Source organism: Mus caroli, chromosome 15 (assembly GCF_900094665.2).
Source record: "Mus caroli chromosome 15, CAROLI_EIJ_v1.1, whole genome shotgun sequence".
In the NCBI taxonomy this organism is placed as follows: Eukaryota; Metazoa; Chordata; class Mammalia; order Rodentia; family Muridae; genus Mus; species Mus caroli.
Genome location: NC_034584.1, coordinates 77776394 through 77795006, shown reverse-complemented (window position 1 = coordinate 77795006; position 18613 = coordinate 77776394). Strand labels below are relative to the sequence as shown.

Sequence of the window (18613 nt, the reverse complement as noted above, 5' to 3'; positions counted from 1 at the left end):
AAATGGAAGGGACAGGAGGTAGTGGCCCCAGGGCCTACCCAGATTTTGGAAGTCCTCCTTGCGCTCCTTGCTAAGCCCTGCCCACACCCTTGTGGCCATTAGGCCCGTTGCTCATGGAAGCCAGGGCCCCCACTGCCTGGGGAGACAGCCCTATAGAGCAGGCCAAAGGGGAGAGGTCCAGACACGGGGGGGGGGGGGAACACCAGCCAAACCACAAGAAAGCCACCATGCTTTTTCTCCATGGCTTTTACGGTTACATATGCATCCCACACTGACACGCTCATAGGACCTGCTGCTCCCTGCTCAGCAGATGCCTGAGGCACAAGCCCAGTGAGGGCAGGCACCTGCCTCAGATTACTTCAAGCACTAAGCTCCACGCCCAGGCTGGAGTCAAGCAAAGACAATGACCACCAGCCACTCGCGTGGCTCCACTGCTCGAAGACAAACTCGCAGTCGACACCACTGCAAACAGCACTTTTCAGCTGGGGAAACTGAGGCATGGAGAGACATGAGCCCTACCCAGGGAGATCAGCTTATTTTTCTAATCAACAAGCTGTCTAATTGTTTCCAAGGAACCTGAACAAAGAAACAAATGGGGGGGGGAGGGGCAGCGACTGGCTTCCATAGTTCACTGGTCGAATGGGAGCAGCCACTGTCTCTATCAGTCCCTCTCTGCCCTTCACCAGGACAGTCTGGCCTCAGGGCCTCAAGCTAGCCCCTCTCTCCTACACAGACCCCCATACCCAGCTGGCACCTCTGAAATCCTCAGACACCCTCTCCTCATCCCATCCCCTGTGGCTCCACCCTTCTACTCCTTCTGCTTGGCTCAGAAAACCCTAATACCCCTTCCCAAAGATCCCTGCTTCCTCAGTCTCAGTGGAAGGTCATTCCCGGACACCCCAAAATTGACAGACCCTCCTCAGCTTTCCTCTCCCATCATCCTGTCCACATGGCTTTTTTTCTCAGGCTAGGGTCCCCATGGGTCTACCCAACCCAGGCAGAAGGCCCCTCCACAGTAGCCCCACAGAGCAACAGTTTGCAGGCCAGGATGTGTGCACCTACAAACACAAGCACATATCAGCAGCCCCTGCTGCTCTGTCTGAGGGCCTGTGGCTGTCCCTCATTCCCACTGGACAGGCTCAAGTCCAGCATCAGGGACTTCAGTATCCTCTCCAGTCCTACCAACAAAAGAGAGAGCCTAAGCAGGCCAAGCCAGGCAGGCCTCAGGCTGCTAGGTTCCAAAGGCCAAGAAGAGGTGAGCCCTCAACAGGGCATTTAGCCTGTGTAAATCCTCCAGTCAGCGTGCAGACACACACAAGAAGGAGGCAATGCTCAGAGAGATATCCACCAAAACTACACCTTCTGACCATGTGGAATGAAACCCCCACCGAAAGGAGCATCGTGCCAACAAGGGCTGCTGGGAAAATAGGCATTCCCATCTGGAGTTCCCCTCCAGACCACACAACAGCCACGGTCAATGCCTTTCTCCCAGGGAACTATCTCCCCAGAACAGAACGTGGGGTTGAAGGAAGCTACACAGGAAGGAGTGGGCACACCACACCCGTTCATTGTACCCTGTCCCTGAATGACAGATGCTGAGACCACATAAGCACACTCACTCCTCAGAAATAGGGCCCCTGCTCTAGAGGAGACTTGGGGTCTACACCCCCAGATATAACCTAATTCTCTGGAGAGGGGTTTCTAGGAACCCACAACACCTAGTCACCCTGTGTGGCTGCTGTGTCCTTGCTCTGTCAGTAGGAAGCCAGTAGTCTCTCTCTCCCCCTCTGTGTGACATCAAGGTGACTGTGACCCAGAGCAGAAAGGCACCGGAGACACTGAGAAGCTGTGAGTAACTGAGAGCAGAGGGTGCTGAAGCCTGAACCTCCTCCATACGATAATTTAGACGCATGGGATCAGACAGAGGGAGACTTAGTCCAGTATATAGAGTCCTAACCAACTCCCGGCTGACAGCAAGACCTTCTCCCTCTCTGTGACCCTGTCTCCCCGTTGGAGGAAGTCAGGACTTCGAGTCATGAGCCACACCCCTAGGCACAGCCTCTAGATAATCTACCCACCCTCACCCCAACCTCTCACTCTCACCCCATCCCCCACCAACCCCCAACCTCTACCCCTATCTCCACCTTACCCCACCCCCCACCCTCCCACCCCTGCTCCCATCCCAAAAGGGAGCCCGGGGGTTCACAACTTCTGGTTTCATCATCAAATCTTAGATCTCGGTACAATCATTTTTTCAAACATTTCTAAAGCATCCACCAAGTCCAATAAAACAGGACAAAGGCCCAACATGGGTCCCTGGGGCCACCAGTCTGGGGCTTCCCTCGGATCCCTCCCAACTTCAGCCGAGGAGATCCCGCGGCACAGAGCCGTTTGGGGCCACAAGCCCCGGAATGTGTGTTTGTGGGTGGACCTGAAGCCAGGAGGTACCCGCGTCCCTGTACCCAGCGGTCCCCGGGCGTCTGCACTTACATCTGCACATGAGGTGGCTGGAAGCGGCCCTGATTGATATTGTAGAAGGTGAAGGCCTGGGTGGGATTGGAGCTGTATTCGTCCACCTCGATGATGAGTCGGCCATGTTGGTGCCGTCGAGAGGCCATCACGTGAGACTGAGAGAACGCCATGCCCAGGCCACAGGGGAGCAGGGCCAGGGCTTCGGCCTTCAGGATGCCAGCATCCCACCTAGGGCGCCACATGGACCTCCGTGGGCCTCCCGGGCATCTCCCAGCGCCACCACTGCCACCACCACGACCGTCGCCGGGTCCCCCGCCAGACCTGCGAACAGACTGAAGAGACGGAGCAGAACCATGCGACAGTTAATCTGTTTGGGATTTGTTTTATTTAACGTCAGATGAAGATTTAGAAAGAGGGAGAGGGAGGGTGAGGGGACGAGAGGTGGGGGGGGAAACACAGTCGCACACAGCTCAAAAACTCATTACAAATCTTTCCATCTCAGCAGTTTGATGAATATACTTTAGTAAAAAAGAAGAGAGAACGGAGGGAGGGGGCCATGGGGGGAAAAAAGCCGAGATGCCATGGACGGATGCGTGCATGGTCCAACATGTTTAAATACTTCAGACATTTTTTCCCCTCCAACAAGATTCTCGGAGTCTACAGAGCAGCTGAGCTAGGGACGAGACAATGGCTGGTATTTTGTAAACAGGGAAGTTAAAATTTTTATTTTACAGATATGGGGAACAGGAAGGGTTCCCTCCACATAAACTCCCAAAACACAGCCACACGGCCACACAGCCGCACCCCAGCAAGCTCATGCAGGTGGGGACTGCACAGGGTGAAAATTCCTCCTTCAACATAAATTTAGCTTCAAGACATCTTTTAGATGCACCCAGAGAAAGGGGATTTCCAAGCAGTGGCCGAGCATGCAATTCCTAGGCTGAGGCAGAGGGGTAGCCCCAGGGGTGGGTGGAGGGAAGCTAAAGTAAAAGGGTCTCCCTCCTCACACCGTGACCCGCCCCCATCAGGATCCCAGGAATCCCAAATCTGTCAATCTATGAACCTGCTTAATCACAGTGAGAATTCTATAGTTTTGGGTTTGTTTTTTTTTTTTTTTTCCTTTCTTTCAGTGGGAAGGTGTGATTTTATTGGACTAAAACTCCCCTGCAGCAGATTCTGAGCCAGCTGTGTGGAGCCTGAAGGCTCAGCCCCGGCAAGTGAGACACCATCCTGTCCTGGTGGTTCTGTGTCTGGCTATTGACACCGTGGTTCCCGCATGCCTGTTCATAGTAATTTTTTTAACTGTGTGAGCAGCAGACTTGAAGGGGTTTTCGGTTTGCTTTGGTTTGGTTTCTGTTTTGTTTGGTTGGTGTTTTGTTTTGTTTTGTTTTGCCTTGTTTGTTTGGGTTATGTCTTTTAAGATCCCTTCAATGGCCCCGTTTGCACTGTATTTAACCAAGGAGAAAATCATGTAGTTTAAATGGTTCCTGGACACTGGGATCCCAAACATATTAAAGGAAGAAAAACTCCCCTTGTTCTGTGCTCGGAAGGGGAATCGACACACTCCGAAAACAAATTAGATTATAAAAATGACAAAAATTAGAGACTGGAGAACATTTTAATTATGTGCAAGGAGAAACGGGTTATTAATTCCTTAAAAAAAAAATTCTCAATCATCCCCATACAAGGTAAAATAAAACAGCAGTAATCTCTTTGCCTCTCAAAACATGGAGAGAAAGGGGCAGTCCTGTCAGGCAAGGTAGGGTACCTCTGTAGTCTCAGGAGGCTGAGGCAGGAGGATTGTTGTGAGTTTCAGACCTCATTTCAAAACAAAACAAAACCAGGAGAGCTAGATGTGGTGAGATACACCTGTAAGCCAAGCACTTGAGAGGAAGAGGGAGAGACAAGCTGTCTGGAGTTCATAATCATGCTTCCCTAAACATTAAGTTCGAGGCTACGTAAGACCTTGTGACTCAGCAGTTATGAGCACTGGCTGCTCTTCCAGAGGACCCAGGTTCAATTCCTAGCACCAACGTGGCAGCTTACAGCTGTCTATAACTCCAGTTCCAGTGGATCTGACAACCCCACACAGACATACACGCAGGCAAAACATCAATGCGCATAATAAAAATAAATAAATCATTTTTAAAAGATATTTTAAAAGGAAGGAAGGGAAAGAGAGGAGATGGGGAGAGAGGAGGGAGGGGGAGAGGGAGAACAGGAAAAAGAGGGAGAGAGAGAGAGAGGAGAAAGAGGAGAAGTGGGGAGAGAGAGAACTGAAACCCCAGCCCAAAGCATCTGGCCCCACCCCACCCTGCTCTCCCCATCTGAGTCACTGTCCTCCTATCCAGCCACTCACCCTTCACCTCTGAGCAGACAAGGTCTTGGACAAGGACCTTCCTGCTGGGGTCCTGTGAGACGCCTTGGTATCTGCTGAAGGCATTTGTCTCGCTGAGTCACCCCTGTATGCCACCAGCTGTGACCAGTGTGTCCTACACTCCCATAGGCTTTCTGGTCACCCACAAAATGAAGAGAACAATAATCCCATAGTCCAACCTCGATAAACAACCTAGTAAACAAGATGACACCTGTGTAAACTGTTTGTCACAGGGCCTGGTGGTACACAGCAGGTGCTCAATAAAGGCAAGCTGCTCTGATCTCACATTAGCCTCTCCCATCACAAAGCTTCAAAGATGTTGAAAATGTGGATGGATGGATGGATGGATGGATGGATGGATGATGGATGGGTGGATGGGATAGACAGAGAGATGAGACTGATACACTGACAGATGCATGCACGGATGGACAGCGTCTGGCCAGAATCCTTCCTTAGCACCCAGCACAGGCCTGGCAGTGGATGGGTGTCTGAGGAGCCTTGGTCCTCTTCCCATGCTGGCCCCATTCCATCAGCCCATCAGGGTGCTGGCCACACTGGGCTGGGCTTGGATAAAGGGGAGTCCAGGGACACCACACACACACACACACACACACACACACACACACACTGTCCCCAGCGAAGCAGGTGTCAGCAGAAACGCCTCAGTGGGAAAGCTGCCTAGCAGCCAAAGATTCGGAGAGAAGAGGGAGGCAGAGTGTTCCAGGCGCCGACCCTACTGTGCCATGCTGTTCTTCACATAAAGAGGACTCACCGAAGGTCCTGCCTAGAGAAACCAAGGAAACCCGGAACCCAGTGCCTCCTCCTGAGCCTCCATCTCGTGTTTATGGGGCTGTAGCTGCCGCAGCCAGCATACCCGCATTCAGCTCCGCAGTCCACTGAGGGAGAAGAGCTTCCCCGGAAATGGCTTTTAGCTAGGAAACGCTCACACCTGGTCCCCAAAACAGAGCACCATGTGTGCGTGGTGTGGTGATTGACTGGCTTGAGTCCTGGCTCCCTGTCCAGTGGAGTGACCTAGAAGCAGTTCACAGGTCCTGGAGGGAGAAGGGGGTTTGCCAGGACTACTCTAGGGGTGAGGTAAGATGCAGAAAGAAGCAGGGTGAAAGGAAGGAAAGAAGGAAGAGATGAAGGGAGGAAAGAAAGAAGGAAAGAATTCACCTTGTTTAACATATACATCCCCACCCCCAACTTGCTGTCCCTGACCCCTTTGCAAAATAAATTAGATAGATGATAGATAGATAGATAGATAGGTAGATAGATAGATAGATAGATAAAAATAAACAGAAAAGACTGAAAACGTAAAGAGGTCCCATCCCCACGGAATATGTGGTAAATGCATGTATAAACAGAAAATGTGTTTTCAGACAGTAGCCTGCCTCCAGAAAACAGCTTAGAAACGGGGTAGCATGCAGTGAGGGTGCTGTACACTGCATGATCACAAAAGGAGAATCTACAAATATGTCACCTATTAGGAGAGGTGAGTGACCCAGCCGTGTCACCAGCCTGGGAAAGAGAGCCATGGCAGAGGGGCAGCAAGTTCAGAGGCCCTGAAGCAGAAGAACATCGCCGATGGTCCTCCTGGTATTGTCCCTCTGCTGCCTGTCAACAGGTCTCTGGGACAAAGAGGTCACAGGGCGTGAGTTCAGTGATGCTGTATTGTGAGATGCTGGGCACATCACCTATATTCTTCCTATTCTGTGCTAGTCTCCCCTTGGAGTAATAGAGAGGATGGAAGGAGTCCCCTGTCTTCCTCTCCATAAAGCCCCAGTAAGAAAATCAAGTTTGACAGTTCTGGGCCTAGTCAAGTACCAACTTACACATTCCCTCCACTTGGGGACTGGCTTAAGTCTTGTCTTCTTCTGAGACAGCCTTTCTCTGGTGTTGACCAGGACACCGGGAAGCAGGCCATGTTGAGACCCCTCTGCATGGAAAGCTGACCCCTAGAATAAATGTCCCATTTCGGCTCCCACAAATGCACCCCAGCTTTGCCTGGCCTTTTGCTGGTTTTAGATTCTCCACAGCCACTCTACACCGGCCTCCAGGGGTACTCAAAACTCACTCTGCCCCACTCCCTCTGGAATACCCAACCCTCTAGGAGTAGCTGCTGCCCTCCCGGAAAACCAGCAACTCTGAACATACAAGGACAACATCTTCCTTTCACTCCTCAGCCCCAGATTTGCCACTGGGACTTTCATGGCCACAAGGTCTATGCAGAGAGCCTTCACCCAGGCACTTCTCACAACACTCTGCCCCTGGGGCTGACCATCTGTTTCCTGGCTCAAGGCTGTGGAGATGATGTTCTACCAAGCCTCCCTAGGCTACATCAGAGCCTCCACCCATTGCCCACAAAGCATCCCTGATCAAAGCCCTCAAAACTGGTCCTGGTCCTGCACCTGAGATAAATGAGGAACCAACATAAAAAAAGGTGGATGATGGATGTACGCACGGAAACTAGACGCACAGATGGATAGATGCACGGATATACAGATGGGTGTATGCATAGATGCATGGGTGCATAGATAGACAGGTAGATGGAAGGATGCACACATGAGTGAGTGCAAGGATGGATGGATGCATGCATGCAAGGGTATATGGATGGACAGATGGATGGATGGATCTGTGAACTAATGGATGCATGGGTGGATGGATAGATGAATGCATGGGCAGATGGATGGACAGATGGATGGATGCATGTATGAATGGACATCTAGAACCTATGCATCTGACAGACCATGTTTAAAATGAACTTTCACTACTCCAGATCTGGGCTCTTCTTGCAAATGTACAGATTCTGAATCTCCCTCGCATGACTGAGGCTCCAGCCCACAGTAGGTACTTACTCAACATCTCATCCGTTCAGATAAGATGGTTCCAATGAAGCCCAGAGTTCTGCAGGGAACTTCTGAGACTTCAGCAGAGATATTCAAATGACCACAACCTCCCTCCTCTGCCTGAAGTCCTAGGGCCCCAGAACCCATCTCTCCTCCCTCATCCCTGTGCACGGCACAGTGCTCCATCTCTGGAGCAGGTAGGTAGATACGCTTAGTACACACTCCTTGGCTATTTTTCTAGCACTGCTGAGCACTGCTCAGCCCAATACACACCCAGCTGCGGGACTCCAGTGGCCTAGTCTTATGGCAGAGCTGGGGATACAGGACCTGCCTGGGAGTCAAGGCCCTAGAGACAGCAGGAGCAGTAGATGCCCTAGGTCTCCCACACGAGAAGGCAAAGTGGAAGAGTCTGTGGCCTGAGAGAAACCTTCACTCGGCTGTGAAGCTCACAGACTTTCATGGACCAAAGACCAGAAAGAAGAGAGGCCAAGAAGGGTCCCCTAAACACACAGAACAGCCATAGCAAAGGAGATGCCTGGTCATCCTAACTGGTGAAGCCAGGTGGACTGGAACTGCCTGGAGCTACATTTATTTTGCTGCATCATTCGACCTACACCATGGCCTCTCAAAGTCTATGACCCTTGGACGGCGCTGATTCCAGCCTTCCAGTCCTGTGCAATGGTCCCAGAAGTGTTCAAATTGGGATGGCAAAGTTTGCCTCTGGCCAAAATCAGAGGCAACCATTTCAGAAAGCCACCAATGTTCCTCTTTCAAGGACACCTTTAACAAAAAACAGAAGCAAGGACAGTATAGTAGTGCCCAGTCTAGAACAGCCAACCACCCACGGCTGACCGAGATGTAGCAATCATCACAGCTGCAGCAGCTACGAGAACTCCAAGTCGATCTTCCCTTGACTACTCTCCCGCATGCCTTGACCACAGCTAGCAGGGCAGCGGAGCACCCCAACCTCTTTAACCAGCCAGCCCCAAATGCCAGTGATCACACTGGGTGCTGGCTCAGAGCAAAGCTACCCAGAGCAGGCTCCGGAGAGATGCTGCTTATGCGGGCTTTTGTTAGAATGTAGCAAATGTCACAGGAGGAAAAAAAAAAATAACAAGAAACAAAAAACATACTAACATTTCCTGTGGTCCTTCCCCTCAGGCAAAAAAACAAAAAACAAAAAACAAGCAGGTGGTAACACTAACCAGGAAAGTCCTGAGGGGTTCGGAGTGACTGACCCCACCAGTATAGGCACCTGCAGCTGAGCCTGATGACCAGATTTTTGTCCCACAGCTCTACATTCTGGGAGGCCTGAACTGACTCCCACAGGCTGTCCTCTGACCTCTGTGTGTGCCATGGCATGTACGCACACATACACACAAATTTTAAAATGTAATAAATAATTTTTTTAAGTAGAAGGCATGGAGGTTTGGGGAGGATTCTTTTTTTTTTTTTTTCTTTTTAACCATGCTCTCCACACTAGCTCAAACATCACTTTCGGCTGTATATTCTTTCCTTATTTTGTCTGAGCATTAAAAATATGTCATTGACTAATGCTGAACTGAAATTATCATAGAGGGTATAAAAATAAAATAATAATAGTAATTTTAAAAGGCAGAAGAATTCAAAGGAAGGTAAAAGAAACAGCCCTGTGACAGGGTGGCGTGGGGTAGAGGAGGTACGGCTCAGAGCCTGCCTCTCAGGTCCTGAAATAACTAAAAGGGCCTGCGTCTGGCCTCCCTCTGCATTCACTGGATCCTTCCATTGACAAGAAACCTTGGCCAGCAACTGGCATCCAAGGCCTGGCAGAGCAGTTGAAGAGCTGAGCTACTGCAAAGACCCACAGATGGAGGGAAAAGAGACCCTGCGCTCCAGAGAGCATCAACCACAAGTGACTTTTTAAAGCATTTACCACTTAAAAACCTTTTAGCTAGGCCCCTGTTGAACGTAGGACTACAAGATTTTAAATCTCCCTTTCTAACTCCTCCGCTGCCCCTCCCCCAAGTCAGTGACGCTTCCTTTTCCAATTATGTACTTTTATTCCGGAACCATCCAGAGCGCTACTTACTGGATCATGTCCTGGCTGCCACAAATAGCTACTCACTCATTCCCCTTGCTGGAGACACAAATTCGGTGGGTTCACCAACCTCATCTCCGAATCCAGACCAGTCTCCACTCCCACCGAACAGATGGGGACCTGGATCTGGGCAGAAGTCTCAAAGCCCAGGCAGAGAAAGAAATACATCTACAAACCAGCGCTCTGCTCCATAAACAACTGCAATTCTCGGGACTTCCATATCATCTAACAGATCCACAATCGTGCAAGGAACAGAGAGAGGACCCATTTCTTTTTTTTTTTTTTTCTTCCCTTCCACACAGTGCTGTGTGTTAGTTATCAAAACAGAACTCTTAGAGCCTGAGCATCCGCAGGGCTGTGGCAAGAAGCTCCTGGGTAGTGGCTCCAACGCATGCACACACACACACACACACAAAGAAAACAAGGTTAAGTGTATAATAGTAAGCACTGCTTCTCACTCACACACACACTCACACACGCACAGCTCACACTCAGTACTTAAGGGTGTTGGGGACATACGTGGCTAAGGTGGAGGCGAGGCACGGAGGTCTTAGTGTCTTGACACACCAATCCGCTTTCTGAAGAAAGTAAGTGTGGCCTGAAGCTCTTGTGGAAATCTATTAGACAGATGCATCTGAGGAATCAGCACGTCAGCACCGACAGGGATCCATTCAGGAGTCTTGGGGGGCGGGGGGCTGCTTCAGAGACAAGCTTGGGTCTAATTTTTTTGTGCTCATTTGGAAATTCACAATTAAGGATTAAACTTCTAAAGTGTGATCAATTAACTAATGTGCCCAAATGACAAACCTACAAAAAAGCCAATTTCATTCTCCACTCCCCTACCCAGGGGACAACACAGGAAACCAGGGGTGGGCGTGTCAGGGGAGAGCACGCTGACCTTTCACCCTGGGTGCCCGAGTGTCCAAAAGCACTTTGTTACAGAGGAGGGAGCAGGCACCATGTGGGAAGGGCTTGCATTTCTCAGGTGTGGTACATTCTGCAGCTTTGCGGGCTGGAGCTTGGTACATTAAAAANAAAAAAAAAAAAAAAAGACAAGAAGACGAAATGGAGAGGAAGGGAGTGATAAGCCTGTTGGAAATGGGAAGCAGACATCATTTCTCCTCAGAGCAACGGAACGAGCCCGGTGATGCTCAAAGTCCCTCCTTGTGCACCAGTGCCCAGCCTCAAGGCCTCTCAGGAGAAGGGATGACGGGGAAGGCTGCAATAGGCAGGTGATCTTGCAGGTATCTGTAGGGTTAAGTGGGGAAGTGCAGCGACCTGGCTGCATGAGATCACAACCTACCAGAAAGGGGAGAGAGAGACAGACAGACAGAGACACAGAGACACAGAGGGAGGGAGTCGGAGACAGAGTACAAGAGTGAGCAAGCTTCCACATATGTTGAATGACCAGGTTCTGATATTTTACTGGCCAAGTTCATGGAAGAGGAACCCACAAAGAAGACCCCTAACCTCCAGTCACTATTTGAGTTCCAAGCAAACATATAATCTTGATTTGTTAAGGGTTTTTTGTTTGTTTGTTTGTTTGTCTGTCTTTTTGTTTGTCAGTTGGTTTTCAGGTTTGTTCTCAGTTTTGTTCTAATAAAATTGGGGTTGCCCCCTAAGTGTTGAAAAAATAGAAACGGAGCATAATTAAGCCTTCTTTCATTAGAGGAAAAAAAAATTGAAGTAAAGGAAACCATTTGTGCCAGGGACATACTGGCCAGCCAGTTCACCAAGACTGCCACAGTGAGCTGAATGACTCTGGAAATTGCTTCTGCCTGGTGCCACCTCCGAAGAGGGGCTTGCTTTCTGGTTGTTTCTTTTTCTCTCTTCCCCTAGGAGTTGCTTTGGCTTCTCACTTCTTAATCTCCTCTTCAGACACAACCTGAACAATATCAGTGGCAGTCTCTGTACGATGCTAGCAGGCGATGTGGTGACATGAGGGTAGTCACACGGCAGGCACCAGGATGCAGGGGATGGCCCGCCCCATGTTTGGTCTAGCCAATGCTAAATGGACCCTGCTTCAGAAAGTACCACCTTTGCCTGCCTTTCTCCCTGGACCCTGAGTGTCAGATGTATGTAGCCACGGAGGGTACAAGCACTGTGGTCAAAAGGAGACCCTGTGAGCAAGCCTGCCTCTCACCTTGAGGGGCCAGCAACTTTGTTCTGTGGATCAGGACATGCCTGAGAACCTAATCCTGGGCCTAAGCCCCAGAGAAGCCAGGGCTACAGGCCCCTTCAATTCTGAGGTGCAGACAAAGGTTGAATGGGAAAGAATTTCAGGAACAGGAGCATACTGTAGGGAGGCCACATGCAAAGACCCTTTTTTTTTGTTCTGGTGAGGGAGGGTTAGTGGGAGAGACGTGTCACGTTATCACTTCAAGGATTTTGACAGACAGTTCCGGGATAAGGGAGAAAACTCCACCCTTAACTGCTGCACTGGGGACTTGAAAGGCATTCACTAACCTCCGCTAATTGCATGTTTTTCTGTGTGTCATATTTACTTGTTGGAAGTCTTGCCTGGCCCATTCATTTCCTCTACCCCACTATTCGTGATCACTCACAGGCCTGAGGTTGGAAGAGCGAAGGCATTCAGAAAGATTAAACGCGGCTACCTTTTGGCAATGGCTTCCTCTTTTCCATAGGTCCAGGACCTGCTAATCCCACCCATCCCCACCATACCCCATTCTCCATGTGCTCCTTCAGTGAAATTCATCTTCCATCCTTAGTTGTTCAGACAGTGGAGGGAGATGTGTCCTGTATGTGATGAAAAGACAAACCAGCTGCTACTGCCTGGGTGGATGGTAGCAAGTTCAAGAGGGAATAAATGGACACACTTTGAATGGATGAAGTATTTAGCAGCTCCATGGGTGTACCAAATATTTTTATAAAACTGCTCTACTTGAGTGCGGGCTCCATGGATCTAGCGGGGGGGGGGGTCTCCCTGATACAAACTGGGCCCTTCGAGAAATGCTCTCATTTGCCGTCTCCTGCATAAGCCTAGACCTTGTCCAGTGGTGCCTAAATTTGAGGCATCAGTCTGGGTGAGAGTGAACATCCCTAAACACCACACCACACAGGGCTCACACCTCAGCTGCGTCACGCACACACCTCGCTCGGAGCCGACCCTCAGCAACGTGAAGGTATCTAATTCACTCTCCCGACCTTCCCAAATTCCTTGGGCTGAGGAGCAAAATCGGAAGGCATCCCCACTCGGAACCATTTCCGAACACAACGATCATAGATGTTCAAGACTAAAACGTTGTCTTTTGAGCGGCCATGAGCCAATTAACACTGTTCCAACTCTCAGAGAAACTGGAAGAGCCGCAACCGTTTCACTGAAATCCATCTTGAGCAAAAGGGGGTTTTACAAGTGTTGAGGGGCTGCCACTCGGAAAGCCAATTTGCAGGGAGACGGGTGGTGCACAGATTAGTATGCGTGCTCCCACAGAGCAGTCCCCTGCAGACTGCGCCTCGCCTCATTCCAGACGCCTCCCTGTGACCACCAGCTCCAAAGCCTGGTGTTCTCCCCTGCCTGGGTACCCTACCCAGATGGTCTCCTAATGCCTTGGCTTCTAGCTGAGATGGAGCAGTCACCCTAAAGCCTGTCCAGACTCTCCCCCAAGGCATTTTTAGTCATGTGCCAAATACTACTGAAGTTGTTTTAATTTTCCTTTGGCCAAGGCTAGTTGGGGTGTTAATATGGTTAGTGACTAATTCCCCCCCCTACAGCCCCCTAATGTAGCTGATCCCTGCTAGCAAGTCTGCCACAACCATTCATAAACCGGCAAGGAGCCCAACCATTCAATGGTGCCTCACTTTTGTTCGCCGGGTTTAATTTTATAATTGTTAACAGTTCGTTCTCCTCCCAGCCATTCAGGGGAAGAAGTGCGGGGGGGGGGGCTGCAATTCTGAAAGGATGCTGAAGGAGAGGGGATAGTCCAGTAGTGAGGAGGAGACAATCCTGCCAGACTAGCTGGACATCCAGGTCCAATATGCTCTGTGTCCTGACCTCAATGAACCACTGAGCCTGGGCCCAGAGGGTCAGGAGAGGATGGAGTCTCCAACCCCTAAGACTGGCCTCCTAGGTTCTTTCACATAACATCACTCCTCTGCCCCTGCCTGAACCCAGGAAGGCTGTGTTTGAATTCTCTCTCCCGTAGCATGTCCCAAAATAAAAACACAGAGGCACCTTTGGCTTGGGCACTCCATGAAATACTGTCCTGAAGGACTGGGTGCTGTCTGATTAGTCACTGAAGCCTCCGAGGGGGCACAGCAGAGAGCAGTAAGTGTGTTGAATGAGTGAAGGAAGGATGATGGATTGGTAGATGGGTGGATGGATGGACGACACATGGGTGTTAGTGAAGTTCCCGGCAATACCCAGCAAAAGTAGCCACTTGACCAGCATCCGTCCCCTCCTCACCCCTCGCCTCCAAGTGTCAGCAGAGGCTGGCAGCACACAGTAGGCTCTCCACAACAGGAGGTGGCTATTGTTACCACCCCCATCATCACTTGCACCCCACCAGCCCTCTCCTCCCACCGGCTACTCCAACAGCAGTCAGCGGCAGCCGACCAGCCTGGGAAAAGTTTCGCTGACCGCGCGGCCCCGGCCAAGCCCCCTCCCGCCCGCCCCGGCCCGCTGGCTGCGCAGCGGCGGTAGCCGACCCGGGGCCGCGCGCCCCGGGCAAGGCAGAGGCGGCCAAAGTAACTTTACGGGCGCCGCGGGGCCCCCCGGGTGCGGGGACAGGGTCCCGGCCGCGCCCCCTCCGGCCCGCCGCCCGCGCCCAGCCCCGCTCGCACTCCCGGCCCGGCCGGGTCCTACCTGGCCCCGGGCTCCTCTTCGGCGGCCGCGAGCAGCAGCGCGCGCGGAGGGCGGCGGGGGCCCGGCTCCCGCGAGGGCGGCGCGCAGGGGCGGGGGCCTCTGCGCCGCGCGGCCGAGGCTGCGAGTGGGAGCCAGACTCCTCCTTCGCGGGGCGGGGGGCTCCCCGCGCCCCCTCCCCCTCCCCCGCCCGGCTCCGCGCCGCCCCGGCCCCGCGCGCCGCCGCGCCGCTCCGCCCGCGCGCCCGGGCCCCGCAGGAGCGCGATCGCGGCCTCGGGCCCCGGCCCCGCGCGCCCTCCCGCCCGGGTCCCGGCCGCCTCGGCCGCGCCTGGGGCCTCGGCGCCCTCCCGGGCCCGGAGCCCGCATCCCGCCGCTCAGGGGCCGCCCCGCGCCCTCTCCACGCAGCCCCTAGCCCCGGCCGCCGAGCGCCTGGAGAGGGGAGCGGGGCGGGGCGCCCTCACCTCCGGAGCCGCGCGCCGCGCTAGGCACCGCGTGCAGGGGCGTGCGTGGCTCCTTCTCGGTGCCCGGGCACCCGCTCCGCGGCTAGGACCCCAACCTGGGGCCACTGGGGTGCTCTGTCCCTGGAGAGACGCGGACACCTCCCCCCCTCAACTGGATCAGGCCGGGGTCCTCTCGCTGAACCCCTTCTGACTCCCGGTCTCCCAGCCTGGTCACCTGGGTGGCCCACAGTGGCCTCACCTAGAAACCCAGTACCAGCAGGTAAGCCAGTCTGGAAGGCAGAGGACCCAGTGCTAGGTTTCCAGGGGGCCCTGTCCCGGGAGGCAGAGAGGAGGAACATAGAGGTCTCTCCAGTGCAAAGTTTGAGAGACGGAAGACCCCCGACCCCTGACCAGGATAAACAGGAGTCCACAGGGCCTAGCTCTGTCCTGGGCCTCTCCCCACAATGGAAGTTAGGAGGGAAGTACACCCAACACCCCTTAACCAGTGTTTGTGGGTTCTACTTGCTTATCACAGAGCCTACCATCTCTCTCAGATGATTAGGGTCAGACCCACAAGGGCACCTCAGTTGGCACTTGGGGCTTGGGTTGCTCTGAAGGAGAGCCCAGTCTTGTGAGAGAGGCAGAGGGAGATAAGGGAAGAGGGGACAGCCACCTGGTGTGGCTTCCTGAAAGTGGAGATGCCACATGGGGTAAGATCATGCCCAGGCTGGGAGGAAAAAAAAAAACCTTCTAGATAGAGGCTGGTCCAGGCCAGGGTCCTGGGCAGGGTGGGATGCTGAGGCTCTGTGGAGCTAGAAGAAAAAGAAACAGAGGTAAGGTTCTTGGGCGCTTGGCTAAGCCCATGGAGTTCGCTAAGGTGTTGGGGAGCCATTGAAGGTTATGGCCAGGCCTTGCTATGACCAAGCTTGTGCTTTGAGAGAGCTCATTCCGGCATCCCAGACAGGGAGTCGGTCTGGCTAGGGAGAGGCTAAGGAGAAGAAACTGATGGCGCAGAGCTCTCTCCCAGTGGGACCCCATAACTCACCCTGTAGACCCTTCCCTCCTAAGACTACAACACCACTTTGTGCTTCAGAGAACATCCCTGCCTACCTGAGAGACAAGGCTGCAGCTCAGGATATCAGCAGGCTCTCCCTGCTGCCTGCCAAGAATAATGGCACAGCTGGGCATGGCCTTTAGGGGACAAGAACAGAGACAGAGGACATTCTTGTGACTTTTGTCCCCCCAAAGGCTGGATTTCTCCCAGAGCTCAGTTCCCAGAATACCATCTCTTACTGTGCATCTATTGAGCACCCACTGTATGCCTGGCACTCAGCCTGTTTGGTACCAAGTGTGAGCTTGCCACCAAGAACCCGTCATCACCTGCATCACCTCAGACCCAGGCACTCAGCTTGAACACACTCTGCCTTAGGTAACCCCCACTCCTCTCCTGGTCCAGGCTGAACCCCAGAGGTCAGGCCCTAGGATCGGATGCTGTATCAACAGGGTCTACTAATTATTAGTTAATGGCTCTAAACGATGCAGGGATGAGGATCGTGGAGCAGGCAGGACAGACTCGCTCCTAAGTGAGCAGCCCATCTGGGCAGACAGCAGCAGACATTCTGCGTAATAGAAAACTAACACTTGTTAGTCTTGTTCATGGAGACTGATAAGAAACAGCACCAGATCCCCACTGCTGAACCAGCTGGGGAGGCTCCTTCTGAAGGGAAGCATTTTCTAGGTGCCTACTGTGTGCTGGAGGCCCAAGGAGAGGAAAGAAAAGGAAGGTAGACTCCACCCCACCTCCTGTCTCTTTCTGCTAGCGTCAGTCTGTCTGGATCCTGATGCTGTGACACAGGCCTCATCTGAGACGTCCATGCTCAGAGGCCAAGAAAGGGCACTCCTAGCCATGGAGTCCTGACCCCCCCTCCCTGTACCTAGCTCACTGTGCCGTGACCACTCCCTAACTCCTGAAATAAGCCTTGGACTCAGAACTTTGATCTCTCTGTCAATGCAGTTGATCAATGGACTCTACCTTGATGACAGTGCATTTGGCAGGCAGTTGTCACCTAACCCTGTCACAGTTGCAGCACCATAAGCTTTAGGTACCAAGTGTGGGGATCTAAATTCTAACCTCTGATTTTTGCTAACTTGTCTGGGACCTTGGGTATTCTGATGTTTCTCTAAATCTCCATGTTCTCATCTTGAGGAGGAAGGGCTATGGCAGAGAACTGGACAAAGTAGGGGAAAGACCCTGGGGGCTCCCTGTAGTCATCTTTAGGTAGAATTTCATGGTGAGCCAGCTAGACGTCTCAGCTGGGAACAGTGTTTGCTGCTAAGCCCAAGGACCAGCATGGTGGGCAGAAGGAGAGAACTGATCCCCACAAGTCATCTCTGACTTCCACATGTGCACTGTGGTGCACACACATACTAGATAGATAGATAGATTAGATAGATAGATAGATAGATAGATAGATAGATAGATAGATAGATAGATAGATAGATAGATAGATTAGATAGGTAATAGATAGATGATAGAAAGACTAGATAGATGATAGACAGCCAGACATAGGATTGCATCAGGCCACAGGAGTCCCCTCAATACCATAGTACTAACATTATGTGACCCATGAAAAGCTAGGTAAGAAGTAGATGGGTATTTCTGGACAGGGAGGCCACCTCTGTCATCTACAGAAACTAAGAGGTCACATCCAATGGCTCACAAGGAGACAGGCCCTGGCCACTGATGCCCTTGGAGTCCACACTTGCAAGTCACTGATGGATGGCTTTGAATGTTGGTACTTCTGTCCTCAGGCCCTCTGTGATGTCTGAGACCTCCGTGGCTGTTAAGGAACTTTCCCAGCTGCCTTGTAGACAGCTTATTTTTGCAACAGTCTGGCATGGATCCCAGCAAGAGACAGCCTCTCCACAAAGAGGAGGAAGCCTTAGTGGATGGACTAAAAAACACTGGGTGTGGGGTGCATGCCCCAAAGGTTTCGAAACCTGTCCAGCTAGTAGAGAGTCAAGTTGTGAGGACAGCCTTCACGGTACAGTCCTGTTCCACCATCCCTTTTATTCTATTCTGGTGCTAGGCAACTCCTTCCTGTTCTTTATAAGTCCCCCAACCTTCCCAGTCAAGTTCTTTGGGTCTCAGCTGAGCTGTCCAGGGTCCTGGCTAGGCCAAGCCCTGCCCCAAAGATTTCTCTTGATCTCTCTTCTACATACACACACATACACACACACCTGCCTCCTTGAACCCAGAAGCTGTGAGGCTGGGCCAACCCCTACAACACTTCGATTCTCCAGGCCTCAGTAGCCATTTCTGAAAAATGAGAGCAACCCAGAGCAGGACAGAACTCATGACCAACCATAATCACAACTTCAGGGCCTGGCAAAGACACAGAACTGGAGGAACAGGGGCACCACACTGCCCCCAAACAAGGAACCCTGGATAGGGTGGTGCTCTGAAGCTAAGTGGCTGCTACTTCCTGTTGACCAGTGAGGGACACTGGCTGGAGAACACAGTGAGGGCAAAGAAGAGGTTTCAGAGTGCCCGGGATTGCAGGCAGAGAGGGAGAGGGA

At 52.2% G+C, this 18613-nt stretch overlaps 1 protein-coding gene across 4 annotated transcripts in view; it reads right to left on the bottom strand.

Annotated features, from left to right (window-relative positions):
• Mpped1 (metallophosphoesterase domain containing 1) overlaps window positions 1–14678 on the bottom strand; it is a 78891-nt gene extending 64213 nt beyond the window's left edge. Inside the window, exons 1-2 of one of the 4 annotated variants that reach the window (XM_021183538.2) lie at window positions 14598–14678; window positions 2491–2804 (exon numbers count right to left, since the gene is read on the bottom strand). In XM_021183538.2, the coding sequence (XP_021039197.1) occupies window positions 2491–2714 (224 nt within the window). In that variant the 5' untranslated portion in view covers window positions 2715–2804; window positions 14598–14678. Of the gene's footprint in view, window positions 1–2490; window positions 2805–4831; window positions 4852–5621; window positions 5690–10294; window positions 10405–14597 lie in introns of those variants that run through there. The other 3 variants (XM_029470158.1, XM_029470156.1, XM_029470157.1) reach the window with 3 other exon arrangements.
• Window positions 14679–18613: the final 3935 nt, after the last annotated feature.